Here is a 15,384-nt window from a genome sequence, read left to right as displayed (position 1 = left end):
CCCGAGGTACTGCCTATGATGGTGATGATTTCTAACTCCACCTGTCTCTCCTAGTTCTCGCTGCACCTGGTTTCTACTTGTTAATAATATATCTTGGTGCTCAGCCCCCTGCAAAATGAGCTTAAACCCTCCACCACTGCATTATAACCTGCCCATAAGGATATTGGTCCCAGCTTTGTTCACATGGAACCTGTCCATATTGAATAGGCCTCTCCTGCCACAGAACTGGTGCCAATGTCCCAGAAATCTGAAGCTCTTCCTTGAGCCACACATTAACCAACCATATCCTCCTATTTCTACTCTCGCTAGTGTGCGGCACTGGGAGTAATTCCGAGATTACTACCTTTTGAGGTCCTGGTTTTTAACTGCCTCCCTAGCTCCTTTCACTCTGACTGCAGGACCTCAACCCTTTGCCTCCCTTTGTTGTTGGTTCCCCTCCTGCCCCCCCCCCCCCAGAATATTCTGCACCCTCTCCGTGATGTTCCTTACCCTGGCCCCAGGGAGGCAACATGCCATATGGATCTCGCATCGACAGTAGCAGATCTGCCTGTCTGGCCCCTTGACTATCGAATTCCCGATTATTACTGCATTCCTACACTTTGTTGTACTCCTCTGTGCAGCCCTTACCTTCACGTTGCCAGGCCTGGGACTTCACTCCTTCAAGAGGTGGTCACCCTCACCGCTGTCCAATGATGAATATCGGTTTGAGAATGCCACACTCCCAGTGGATTCCCGTACTGCCTGCTTCTTCCTACGATTTTAGGTGGCCACCCACTTGCTATTCCTACAAATCCCCTGGGAGGACAGACGCACCAACATCAGCGTCCTCAACCAGGCCAACATCCCCAGCATTGAAGCACTGACCACACTTGATCAGCTCCACTGGGCGGGCCACATTGTCCGCATGCCAGACACGAGACTCCTAAAGCAAGCGCTCTACTCGGAACTCCTTCACGGCAAACGAGCCAAAGGTGGGCAGAGGAAACGTTTCAAAGCCTCCCTGATAAAGTGCAACATCCCCACCGACACCTGGGAGTCCCTGGCCAAAGACTGCCCTAAGTGGAGGAAGTACATCCGGGAGGGCGCTGAGCACCTCGAGTCTTGTCGCCGAGAGCATGCAGAAATCAAGCGCAGGCAGCGGAAAGAGCGTGTGGCAAACCAGTCCCACCCACCCTTTTCCTCGACGACTATCTGTCTCACCTGTGACAGGGACTGTGGTTCTCGTATTGGACTGTTCAGCCACCTAAGGACTCATTTTAAGAGTGGAAGCAAGTCTTCCTCGATTCCGAGGGACTGCCTATGATGTTGATGATGCCGAATTCTATATGGCTGTGGCGTGACCACCTCCTGCAACCTGCGATCCAGGAAACATTCAGCTACATGTCTGCCTTGCAGGGAATCCAGCTATTCCTCAAGCTCAAACGCTCAGCGTGAGTTCAAGTAGCTGGAGGCACTGACTGCACACGTGGGCCTCCGGGACACATGGAGCGTCCTGAAGGTTCTACGTGGCATAGGAATTGCCAGCTGTCCCTCCATTCCTCAACATTCTGTGAACCTGGGCTGTTAAAGTAAATAACATAATCGCACTTTAGCTTCATTGGAAAATGAATTAAATAGACGACCAAAACCCCCCCCGAGATCCTTGATGATTTTCATTTTGAGTCAATCATCGCAATAGTTTTCAACATTTCCCTATCATAAAAAAATTTATTCAAAGTTGACAATTATTGTATGACAGCAATTTCTAGTACAATTTATTTTATTTTAACCTCCTGCTTTCTGTGATGTAAATACAAAATCAGCAAGATTGTTGAGGATTAAGTGCATTATTTTCACTGAACACCGCAAAATATTTCAGTCATTGACTATGCAGTTTGTGATTAGCATTGCACAGACCCAAACTGTCAATCATCAGGAGTGACAGTCATTCATTTTGGTTTAATAATGTGACTTATTTTTGATGTTTGACATTCCTAAAAATAAATACTACTCTCCAAAGTTGATGGGTGAGATTACAGAGCCCTCAGTAGTTTTACATCACAAAGCACTGCAAGAACATGACTGCTTTCAGCATCTAATTTATATGTTTTGCATATTGTGGTCTGGAGCTGCCTCCCACAGGCCATCTGTAAAATCCTTGCTGGCTTGATCTAAGGATTACAGGAGTCAATACTGACATACATAGAAACATAGAAAATAGGTGCAGGAGTAGGCCATTCGGCCCTTCAAGCCTGCACCACCATTCAATATGATCATGGCTGACCATGCATTTCATACGAGTTCTATCCACCAGCAAATCTTCACCGAGAAGTTTGTTGGAGCACTTTCTAGGAAGCAAATTGTCCCATCAAGTACTTAACATTATGGACTTGTTGCTTTAACTTATTTATGCCACTCCTCATATTTAATAAAAATCCCTGTAATTAATTGCCAATCACAACTAAACTTGGAGTGATTACTTCAGAATTGATCTGTGATGAGTGATATGAGTGCACTTGCACTCATCGCTGAGAGCATGCAGAAAACAAGCGCAGGCAGCAGAAAGAGCGTGCGGCAAACCTGTCCCACCCACCCCTTCCCTCAACAACTATCTGTCCCACCTGTGACAAAGACTGTGGCTCTCGTATTGGACTGTTCAGCCACCTAAGGACTCATTTTAAGAGTGGAAGCAAGTCTTCCTCGATTCCGAGGGACTGCCTATGATGATGGGTGATGATGGTATTGACATCTATTAATCCATTGCAGTAGTTATTGCCTGGATACCTTTTAAAAACTAAGAAACCAGCTGAAGGGCCAAAATTAACAGGTTGAAGATGTGGTAAATCAGGAAGTAGTGATTAGGCAGTGTCAAGTTTTGGTTTCAAAGGCTTGAAGATTGTCGGAGGAAGTAAAGACCAACAAAGATAAGGAATTTCACAACTTAAAACTCTTTGGAAAGATCGAAGATGGAGTACGCAACAGTGTGATTAATTTTTATTTCAAATTACTGAGGATACAGAGAGAAAAATTGTGTGAGAGAGCAAAGTGGTAGAGGGGAGACGGGAATCGATTATCAGACAAGAAATGTATTGTATCGTGTAATCCCAATTTCAGGGAATTTGAACTTTGTGTTAAAAATCTATACATTATGTACTGATTTAGAAATTGTGACTTCATTTAATGATGCAGATCATTTCAATTCCTTCAGCTTCACTCTTACTGTTTATGTTGTCTGAACCCTTGGCATTCATAATTTTTCATCTAATTTTTGATTTCGTAAATCAAAGGCCAGAAATTGTACAGAAATTCTATCAAGAACAATTCTGAACAAGAGAAAACAAGAAAACAAGTGATGTAGTGAAATTCAGCAGTGTGTGCAGATAATGGATTGCGAAGTTCTGCAGGTAATGAACCACAATCGACAGTCAGAAATGCTCAACAACAATAATTGCACCAGGTTAACTTACTTTTTTCTTGAACAAAAGCTTTAGATCCAGGGTAAGCAAAGGGAAAATAAAAACAATGATTACATTCTTCACATCGTCTAATTTGCATTTTCTTTCGTGCTGCAGAACCAATGAGCATAAAGTCTATTTGTGAGATGCGAGGATAAAGAGGCAATGAACCATTTTAAAATTATTTCCTAGATGCACTTGTTCATCTGCTACCCCTAAAATTAATGCAAATTTATATGTTTATAGCTGCTGACAGACAGGTTTATTGTCCCCATTGGATACTGCTACTCCACGCTGTAACTACACAACTGATTGCAATCCTGTAATTTCCGGTTAATTTATATATATGAAATCTGTGCAAAGCTTAATATAATCACAATTAAAAATGCGGAAGTTATTGTCATTCAATGGCTTCATTTTTAAATTCAATTATTACTATAAATAGGCCTTGATTTTTGAAATGTGTATGGCCTGTTGTAATTCAAGGATATATAATTTTGTTCTGTTTCCTGGTTGAAAGTATTAACAGACAGCAGCCAGGAGATATAATAGTTTTGTTTCTTGCTGTTCACTTATTTGTTGGTTTATGATTGTACTGCTTGACTCAGAGGATGAGTTTTAACAGTGTAAGTACGGGTAGCCAGCTTCCGCGACTGAGACCAGACAAGCATCAATATTAAAGTGTGATAGAACTGGCAATTCTCTTGGCAACATCTGGCTTCTGGTGGAACTCCACCCTTGAAACCTACTTTGAAAAATATGTTACAATTGAGTCTAGATCCTTGCTTTGTGTAACGAAAGGCAGAGCTAGCCAGTAAAATTTAAGGTTAGCAGTTCAAACTAATCTGACAATTTAATAGCTAAAAGATAATTTAATTTCCTCTAATAACACTGTAATACTACTTCACACAGATATTAGATCCATCAGACTCAACACTGAAAGCAGCTGAGTGATTAATCCACTTGACATTTTTCTCAGATTTCCTACTGTTATATTCATTAATTTATTTACCTAGGAAAATTAAAGAAGTTAAATTATTGAAAAATTTGGACCTCTTCAGTCAAATGCCATTTTCTCTTAAGCCACTTTTGCAAAACATTTCGTATTTTACTGCCATATGTTTACATGGCTTTATAATTAAAAAGAAAACCATAAATATATCAGCAACAAATCCACCAATTAGCAGCTTGTGTAATACACTGGCTCAGTTGTAACATTACTTTTATGAAACCACAGTTACAGCCACTTCATTAATTGATCAGTTATCCTTCTCATTATAAATGGCTAGTGTTTTTACACTGCGTATACGGTGTGTCATGTTAATGAACATTTATGCCGCATGCCCAACAGCTACATTAAAATCCTGAATAATGGAACAAGTCTCATCAATAATTTATTGCATGTCAGTTGCTGGTTGTAACTGGATCACAAAATTACAAAAGCCTGATAGGATTCTGCTGCCGAGTTCTTTACAAAAAAATAACTATTTTTACCACTCTTACTGCTGATTACTAAATAAACTTTTGTAGTTTATACATGCACTGATTTTTAATATAGCATTTACATCAGTTTACAAACATTTTGAGTACTGTGTTTTTCATCACAGTGAGGGACCTGATGATTACTATTACAATATTGAATGCAAATTTGCAACCAGTTCTTTTGCAAATAATTTGCGACAGCCCGGGATAATAGAGACAAACTGACAGCATTTTATTTTGCAAACGTTTTCTAAAATTAGTCATTCACTAAATCATTTTGACTGCATGGGAAGGGGAGTATTACCAGTATCACATGTCAGACCACACGTAAATCTCCAGAACAATGAACATAATGCAGAAATTAGGTTTTAATTCATTTTGTCTTACCCTCTTCTGGAATCTCCATTGATGAGCTCCACGTGGACCAGCACAGCAAACATAATAGGAAAGTTCTTGTGTTTAGTAGCATCTTCAGTGCTTAGGAGATTAAACAAGACCCACAAGGAAACATTAAGATTTCTCCTGTGATTCCACTTTGCTTTAGTTCAGCCTAGTGCATAGCCATGAGTCACTGACCAGAATCTGGAGAGGTACAAAGGGTGAAAATTAAACAGCATTAATCCACATGCACTGCAAGACAACTAAACTGAAGTAAACCCAAAGGGTTACCAGGCATGGTGTAATTTTACAAGTAATGCAATTTAGTTTTTTCTCTCTTTTGGAGATATATAATTTTAGTGTAGAAAATATGATGCAAGTCTCTCACGTCCACTTTCTCCCACAGGAGATCTGTAACAGCAGGTCTAGATTTCTCAGTTTATTCTGATTTCACACAGACAAACAGAACATTGAACTTTATGCAATCAGATTACTGTGACAGCACAGTGATAGGGCAAGGGAAATCATTCACATTGCACCTTCTGGGACTTGTTACTACTGCTGGAGGGGATCCCACTTTTCAGACATCCTGAACAAAAGACTCACAAAGATGATGAAATACATTTTCGGTACAAGTGGAAATATAGGGATAGTTTCTTCAAAAAATGATATACAACAAACTCTTAAATACATCTTACTGTCTTTGGCAAATCTCTCGTATAACTAAGACAGATGCAATATTTTGCATTAGGCGTTTTGAGTAATATGGGGATTATTGACATATGATTTACCAATATTCTAGATTTCCATTTAATATCTTTGCAAAGCTGTTTAGCTTTTGATAATATGTTTCATAAACCATAACTGCTGCGACCAAGTTTCAAGAAACTGGAAAAAAGGAATCTTTAACTAATTTTATAAATGTAAAAACATTGTGAAGCAATATTTACTGATGGCTGGTTTATCATTTTCTTCATCAGGAAGACCCAGTTTTGTTTAGCAGAAATTACAGAGACTTTTATGAAAGAAACATGCTCACTTTTTGAAGCATTCAGCGAACAATTAGACGAAAGCGAAGGATGGTTAACATGGTACGTGAAAGCTCTTTGCACTAATCAAAAGCTGCTGCAAAGGTAGATTATGATGCAGCATGTTATCGGGCGAAGAAGCTCATTAGGGAGACGGAGCAGGATCAGTGGGTTCATCCACTACAGTGAGCAATTACAGAAAAATTATCCAAAATCAATTTTCAATTGGCTAAATTCTGCCGTCAGTCATGGTCAAAAGAGTTCCTTGGGGCTATTGCCAATGACTGACAAGTCTGGTGCTCCTCAATAAACCAATGTGGGCATCCTTGGACTCTGGAGAGAGCATTACAATGAGTGGTGTCTGACCTGTCAGGCTATGGTAAAGAGGCCATTTACATGGAGGCTGGATAACTGCTGTGCACATATTAAGGGCATTTTAACGTGACATAAAGCTATAAGAGACAAAATTGGGCTGGGTAGCAGTGGTAAGGGAAGGAAAATCACGTAGAGCGGCCTCTCTCTGCATCCCCATCCCTACCAATGTTGCAGTAAATGATCCCTTTTTTCCCCCACCGCAGGGACCACAGATTCCCACACCTTGCCGACCCTGCTTTATTTAAATGACGGTGGTGAATTTGAAGCTTGACCAATAGCACTGCCTCCACTACTGCTGACCCCATCGACTACCACTGTTTGGAATGCGAGGACCGAGTTATGGGCACCTCCTTTCTTCAGGCCCTGTATGTGTTGTTGGAAGGCCTTGCTCAAGGAGAGCAGTTACCTTTAAAGAAAAATATCTTACATAGAATATACAGCATAGAAACGGGCCATTCAGCCCAAATGTCCTTATCGGTGTTTATGCTCCACACGACCCTCCTCATCTAACCCTATCAGCATAACCTTCTCTTCCTTTCTCCCTCATGTGTTTATCCAGCTTCCCCTTAAATGCATCGATGTTATTTGCCTCAATTACTCCTTGTGGTAGCAAGTTCCAAATTCTGACCACTCTCTGGGTAAAGAAGTTTCTTCTGAATTCCCTATTGGATGTTAGTGACTATTTTATATTTATGGTCCCTTGGTTTCACCCGCAAGCGTCAGAGCACTTCTGTCCCTTTAACTGTGCCTCTGCCGCCTTTTAGTGCTTTAACAGGTGTCTTATCATCATAGGCAGTCCCTCAGAATCGAGGAAGACTTGCTTCCACTATTAGAATGAGTCCTTAGGTGGCTGAACAGTCCAATACAAGAACCACAGTCCCTGTCACAGGTGGGACAGATAGTTGTTGAGGGTAAGGGAGGGTGGGACAGGTTTGCCGCCTGCGCTTGATTTCTGCATGCTCTCGGTGATGAGACTCGAGGTGCTCAGCACCCTCCCGGATGCACTTCCTCCACTTAGGGCGGTCTTTGGCCAGGGACTCCCAGGTGTCGGTGGGGATGCCGCACTTTATCAGGGAGGCTTTGAGGGTGTCCTTGTAACGTTTCCTCTGCCCACCTTTGGCTCGTTTGCCGTGAAGGAGTTCCGAGTCGAGCGCTTGCTTTGGGAGTCTCATGTCTGGCATGCGGACAATGTGGCCTTCCCAGCGGAGCTGATCAAGTGTGGTCAGTGCTTCAATGTTGGCCTGGTTGAGGACATGAATGTTGGTGCGTCTGTCCTCCCAGGGGATTTGTAGGATCTTGCGGAGGCATCGTTGGTGGTATTTCTCCAGCGACTTGAGGTGTCTACTGTACATTGTCCATGTTTCTGAGCTAGACAGGAGGGCGGGTGTTACTACAGCCCTGTAGACCATGAGCTTGGTGGTAGATCTGAGGGCCTGGTCTTCAAATACTCTTTCCCTCAGGCGGCCGAAGGCTGCACTGGCGCACAGGAGGCGATGTTGAATCTCCTCATCAATGTCTGCTTTTGTTGATAAGAGGCTCTCGAGATAAGAGAAGTGGTCCACGTTTCCATGGCCGCGCCTTGGATCTGCAGCACCGGCGGGTGTTTGGTCTCGATTTCCTTCTTCAATGTTAGCAAAGTCCCACTGCAGGTTAGGCATACAGATTATGAGGCAGAGATCTAAACAGTTCTCCTGAATGGTTCAGAATTCCTAGCCATCCAATGCATCCCTTTGATCATTTGAGAGATCCAGAGCCAAGTTGTGAAGTGCATTTCTTAAGTTGAAATATTTTAAGGGAGGGGAATTACAGCCTACACCAAACAAATGGTTCTTTGGAAGGTTGAAGTCACCTTCTTAGCAAGCTGGTATTTTTTATCATAGCCCCTTGCATGAGAATCTGAAGCAGTTGATGATAAGTAAGTACACATCTTTGGACATGTAGAACACGTCCTGCCACCAAGCTGACAACAGATGTTTGTTGTATAGCGTCCCTCTACAATCTCTTGCCGCTCATTTGCCCCGATCTCACCACTCCTGCTGTATCTACCCATGCTCCAATCACTGACCTGGACCTTGATGACGTCACTCTTCGCTGCCCCCTGAAGTAGTATGCCTCCATGCCGCTGGTGTTTTCTCGCTGGTCGGGGCCTCCACGCTGCTCCTTTTATGACCCCGACCTGCCACTGATGTTCAGGGCCCAGGAGAGGCATGAGGTCGGGGCCAGGGGCCCAGGGGCAGCACGAGCCAGCCCACACTGCGATATGTGTGCGCACTAGGTCCGTGCAGCAGAGCATGTCTCCAATTGTCTTGGGTAATCCTTGCCACTGGACCAAGACCTAGCTCTGTCAAGCCCGTGTGGTGGCTGGTGTGCAACGGCCACCACACCTTAAAAAAATCCACGCACCTTCAGGGTGTAGTTCCGGTCCTTCATTGAAGCACCTGTGAACTCATCCTTTTTAGCCGAGGAAGGAAGTCACCCTCGTTTCGAGGGACCGCCTATGATGATGATGATGATGTTGTATAACTGATCAGGAAATTCTGAGGATTGGGTCATTAGCTGCGAGAAGGTATTACCTGGAATGCAGTATGAGAACACGTGTTCATTTGTCCAAGGCTCAATGCCTCCAACGATTGGGTCACAGTTGCTGCTGAAGCCCTGGATCTCTAGCTGGTGGAACCAATATTTTCTAGGGCATAGTGTGTAAACAGGCAGGAGATAGAAGCATCATGTCAATGCACTCATGTTTTATCGTAAATTGTGTTGCTCACTATATTGTTTGTGAGGAGTCCCTGCTATCCACTGTCCATCTCGTGATAGCTCAAACCCATATTTCTACTCACTGTTTTGTGGTGGGTCTGTTCCAATTACCTTACAGATAGAATTGGTATGGACATATTTTAAAGTTACTAAAGCACATCCTGTTATGTTAACATGACTACTTCCCAGTATGTATGTTGCCTCTAAACCTTCATTTTCACCAACTACTCATGGATCTCTACAAATTATTCCATTCAAGGTTGAAAAGGATTGATGCTGAGTGAGGCGGGGGGGGCGGGAATGGGACACTTTGTAAGTGTCACAAATCAAGGAGATGCTTAACATTCAAACATTTACAAACCAAATAAACCATTTAAATAACCAATTCACAGTTAGGTGGGTTATTTGGAACCAGAACAATGAGTAATGAGTTCTCAAGTGTAAGATAATTTTTATTCTATATCTCAGATGTAATTGCAAAAAGCTAACTGGAACATAATTGCTTTACAATTCTCAGACTGCCTTATCATCAAGAACTTCAATCACACCTGCATTTCCACTTTCAATCAAATTTTCACAACCCGATTTGTTCCTTGTATGGTGAAATATAGCAATCCAGCTGGAAGGCTTTCTCCATAAATAACTAACTCCAATCGTTTTTCCTTCTCTTGTAGATAGAACTCAATTTCAAAGTACTCAACCCGGTGGTGATGGAAAATTGGAATAACTCATTCACACACAAAATGTTAGTTCCAGTCTATTATTTCTGTTCAACAAGACATTACATTATAGACAATACTAACAGAAGAATTCTGATGGAACCACCAAAGCACATGCTATTTACAGCTCCAACCTATTCACCTATTATTGTTCTGCATCCCAGGTTTAACATTTGCCCCCATGCAGTTCTGATCAATGATCAATTCCTGAAACATAATTTTTCTGTTCAGATGCTGCCTGATCTGTATTTTCTGGTTTTGTTCCAGCTCTTATTTGAAGCTTCAACCCCATTAGTTAGATGCCATTTGGGGTTTTTTAACGTAATAGAGGATTTATTTAAAATATACCAAAGATCGAAAGAGTAGAGGGGAAAAAAATCCTTATTGAAACTGCCAATTCTCTCCGCAGGACATTGCTCTTCCCACTCTGCCCTTTATCACGCTGTTGAATAATGAATTTAATACATTTGGCATGTTGCTTTAATATCACAAGCTGCATTATCATCTTTCAGAACTCAGCTCATTCAGAAATATGGACACTTAAATCCACAGGGTAATTCAAATCCCATGAGAAAGACTTTCATAAAAACTCATTTTCACAATAATCTGTGTTTTATTGTTCTGCACTGTTTATTCTCCATCTTTTTTATGATAACGAGTTTTTTCTGACATGGGTTGCAAGTTGTTAGTGTCAGTTAGCAGAATAACTTGCCACAGTTTGCTATCATTTTGAAGTCTGTTGCCAGCTTTTCTGACGGAAGTATTTATAATTTGTTGATGAAGAGCCCTTGAAATGTCTACTCAAAATATAGCAGTTTTAAAATTCACTCGACTCCAGTACCATTGAAATAATTGGAAATAAAATGAAAATCTGAAATAAAGTTAGAAAATGCTGGAATTTCACAGGGTCCCAACCAAAATATTAAACTGTGGGATACCGATTGACCTGCTGCACAGTATGCATGGCCCCTGGCCTGTGAGCACCATGGGAGCAGGCCAGGGAGTGGAAGGAGCAGCGTGGCAGTGTACCACTCCAGGGAGCAGCATGTGCTGGGGCAGGAGAGCAACGGCAGTGAAAAGGGACGCCAAGATCCAGGTCGTTGATTGGAGAGTGGGCAGGTACAGCAGGAGCGGCGAGAGACTGTAGAGGGACGTGATCAGGGCCCAGGAGGGGCGCGAGTACGGGGCCCAGGAGAGGCGAAGGCCCAGGGGCAGCACGGGCCCAGCCCACACTGCGATATGTGTGCGCACTAGGTCCGTGCAGCAGAGCAGGTCTCCAGTCGTCCTGGTTAACCCTTGCCACTGGACCAAGACCTAGCTCTGTCAAGCCCGTGTGGTGGCTGGTGTGCAACGGTCACCCCACGTTAAAAAAATCCACGCACAGGCCTCTTCCACCCTTCAGGATGTAGTTCGGGATCTGGAATATCAGGTCCTTCATTGAAACACCTGTGAACTTTTTGGCGTGGAAGCAAGTCATCCTCGATTCGAGGGACGGCCTATGATGATATAAATAGACAATACTGTACATCATTCGTGCTTATGCAATCACTACTCTACTCTCAAAAAAGGAGAATACCACAAAGCTCTGGAACCATCAAGTTTTATTTGTCAGAGGGAAAAAAAATATGTTTCGTGACATCTAATCATAATTAACCTCCCCTAGTGTTTCACTATCTTGAGAGGAGGAAGGACAAGAAAAGTCAGTCGCTGTGTATTTTCTTCCTCCATCTTATTCTCCCCTGAAAGCATTCAGTGCTTTCAAGTACACTTGTATCGGTGCCCAGCTTATACTTTACCCAAGAGGCCATTACTCATGTATGATCTTACACAGTGCGTGTGTAGACAGGGTTTTTCAACCACACTACTGCCAAGCTCCATCCTGTCCTCGACACACATCTACACATGGACACTCCCAGCTGGGGTTGTTGAATACTAATCGGGAGTAAGATCCCTGGACAATTTTCCTTTCCGTAATACAGAGTTACTGAGGCCAATCAGTCCAATAGTTATTTTCAGTATCTGCTAACGAAGGCATTATCAAACTACTTATTACATTTAAATTCATCTTCAGATGCACTAACGCACTCAAAATACTTCACTATGAACATGGAGATGCAATACAAAATTACAGGATACGGCCCATGATATTACACTCTAATTAGATTCCTGTTTAGCTTTGCAGGGAATTTACTAACTACAGTATGTGGTTAAGGCCTTAGTCCAATCCACATACATATTGAAATAAATATAGGAAGGGTTGGCTCTTCACTAGCATGTACTAATGTCACAGAGGTCCACCATTCTTTGCTGATTTTGCACGTGACGATGACTGAGATGATGGTTTTTATGCAGAGCTTTATTTAGATTCAACTCACGTAAACTTTAGAAGGCCAGGAATCTGATCTTTAAATAATCGTAAATTAAATTGTTTGATTATGAATAGTACTAACAGAAATGATTTTGTAAAAAGATGACCTTTTAAGATAAATCTGCTCAAAGTTGATCACGTGGAATTGACATTATACTTTCCGTCAGGTTCTCAATCATTATGCCCAAGTAAACAAACTGTCCCCTTCATGTTTCATGGTCATCAGAGTGAACTTAATGGAGTCCAGAGATTCTGAGCCATCCCCAGTAACAAAATCAGCATTTTATCATATCATCCTTAGGAAGATGACTGAATTACACTTTAACCTAAGAAACCATCTTCTGCTGAGTATCTTCTCATGTATTTTGAATTGTTGAGTTATTAATGCAGGTTTTTTGCAAAGGCACTGCCAAGATAAGATATTTTCTCGATAATTCCAATAAATAATAATAACTTTTATTTATGTTGTGCCTTCAACATCGTAAAACGTCGCAAGCCGCTTCACAGCAGTGTTACAGACAAACCCAAAATTTGACACCGAGCCACAAAAGAAATTAAGGCAGATGATCAAAAGCTTATTTAAAGAGATAGGTTTTAATGGGCGTCTTAAAGGAGGAACGAGAGATAGAGAGGTAGAGAGGTTTAGGGAGGGAGTTCCAGAGCTTGGGGCCCAGGCAGCTGAAGGCACGGCCACCGATGGTTGAGCAGTTATAATGAGGGATGTTCAAAAGGGCAGAATTTGAGGAGCGCAGACATCTTGTGGATTGTGAAGCTGAAAAAGATTACAGAGATAGGGAGGGGCAAGTCCATGGAGCGTTTTGTAAACAAGTATGAGAATTTTAAAATCGAGGCCTTGTATAATTGGGAGCCAGTGTAGGTCAGAAAACACAGGGGGTGATGGGTGACTTGGTGCAGGTTAGGACACTGGCTGCTGAGTTTTGGATAACCTCAAGTTTACGTGGTGTAGAATGTGGAAGGCCGGCCAGGAGTGAGTTGGAGTAGTCAAGTCTGGAGGTAACAAAGGCATGAGGGTTTCAGCAGCAAAGGATCTGAGGCAGGGGCAGAGGCGGGCAATGTTACGGAGCTGGAAATAGGCGGTTTTAGTTATGCCGCAGATATGTGGCTGGAAACTCATTTCAGGGTCAAATATGACACCTAGGTTGTGAACAGTCTTGTTCACCTCAGATTGATGCTAGGGAGAGGGATGGAGTCAGTGGTTAGGGAACACAGTTTGTGGAGGGGCCAAAGATAATGGCTTCGGTCTTCCCAATATTAAATTGGAGAAAATTTCTGCTCATCCAGTACTGGGTGTCAGACAAGCAGTCTGACAATTTAGAGACTGTGGAGGGGTCGAGAGAAGTGGTGGTGAGGTCGAGCTGGATGTCATCAGCGTACATATGGAAACTGACTCCGTGTTTTCGGATGATGTCGCCAAGGGGCAGCATATAGATGAGAAATAGGAGGGGGCCAAGGACAGATCCTTGGGGGACACCAGAGATAACGATGCAGGGGCCGGGAAGAGAAGCCATTAGGAGAGTCTCTGGCTACGATTAGATGGATAAGAATGGAACCAGGCGAGTGCAGTCCCACCCAGCTGGACGACGGTGGCGAGGCGTTGGAGGAGGATGGAGTGGTCAACTGTGTCAAAGGCTGCAGACAGGTCTAGGAGGACGAGGAGGGATAGTTTACCTTTGTCACAGTCACAGAGGATGTCATTTGTGATTTTGATGAGAGCAGTTTCGGTACCCTGGCAGGGGCAAAAACCAGATTGAAAGGATTCAAACATTGAATTCATGGAAAGATGGATACGGATTTGGAAGGCTACAAGTACTTTGGACAGGAAAGGGAAGTTGGAGATGAGGCGATAGCTAGCAAGCAAAGTGGGGTCAAGGGTTGGGTTTTTTGAGGAGAGGGGTGATGACGGCAGATTTGAGGGAGAGGGGCACAGTACCTGAGGAGAGAGAACCATTAACAATGTCGGCTAACATGGCAGCCAAAAGAGGAAGTTGTGTGGTCAGCAGTTTAGTGGGAATAGGGTCAAGGGAGCAGGAAGTGGGTTGCATGGATAAGATGAGTTTGGAGCGATTAAGAGAAACTAGAGAAATATGTGAGTTTAGGGCTAGGGCAGGTGGGAGCCTCAGATGAAGTTTGGCCCTGGGCTAGGGGAAGGAAGGGAACTCGCAGAGACAGCCGAGTGGATGGTCTCAATGTTTGAGACAAAGAAGTCCATGAGCTCTTCACACTTGTTGTTGGAGGTGAGTGTGGTGGAGACAGGGGAGACGGGTTTAAGGAGATGGTTGGCAGCAGAGAATAGTAGCCAGGAGCTATCTTTGAAATCCAGAATGATCCTGGAATAGTGAGCAGTTTTTGTAGACAAGAGTAGAAACCGATAATATTTTATGTGTTCGAGCCAGATCTGGCAGTGAATGGCTGAACCAGTTGTCCGCCACATCTGTTCAAATCTGCGCCCCTTTTGACTTGAGGGAGCGAAGATGAGGGCTGTACCAGGGGAACAGCCAGCGTGGGAGAGAGTTATCTTTTAAATAGGGACTAGGGCATCAAAGGTGTTGGTGAAGATCTGGTTGAGCAGATCGGTGGCTGCAGAAATATCACTGTTAAAAGAGGGCCAAAGGTTGGACAGTTTCGAGTTGATAAGTGCAGTTGTAAGAGAGTTTGGAGTGAGATTTTTCCAAGGGCAGATGCAGAAGGAGGTAGGTTTGGATTGGGGGAAGGGGGATATGTGTCGAGAGCGATACAAGGAAATGGTCAGAGATGGCTTTATCTTTAACTGAGACCTTTGGAATAGCAAGGCCACGAGAGATGGCAAGGTCAAGGGGGTGGCC

At 43.1% G+C, this 15,384-nt stretch overlaps 1 protein-coding gene across 2 annotated transcripts in view; it reads right to left on the bottom strand.

Moving 5' to 3' along the window:
- Positions 1-15,384, bottom strand: part of LOC139277131 (neural cell adhesion molecule L1-like protein) — a 759,673-nt gene that overhangs the window by 655,995 nt on the left and 88,294 nt on the right. For both annotated transcript variants that reach the window (XM_070895152.1, XM_070895153.1), the window contains exon 2: positions 5,304-5,498. In XM_070895152.1, coding sequence (XP_070751253.1) covers positions 5,304-5,385 — 82 coding nt within the window. In that variant the 5' untranslated portion in view covers positions 5,386-5,498. The remainder of the gene's footprint in view (positions 1-5,303; positions 5,499-15,384) is intronic.

This window comes from Pristiophorus japonicus, chromosome 12 (genome assembly GCF_044704955.1).
Source record: "Pristiophorus japonicus isolate sPriJap1 chromosome 12, sPriJap1.hap1, whole genome shotgun sequence".
Classification (NCBI taxonomy): Eukaryota; Metazoa; Chordata; class Chondrichthyes; family Pristiophoridae; genus Pristiophorus; species Pristiophorus japonicus.
The sequence above is the reverse complement of the archived record's forward strand: the minus strand, read 5'-3'. Positions and strand labels throughout refer to the sequence as shown.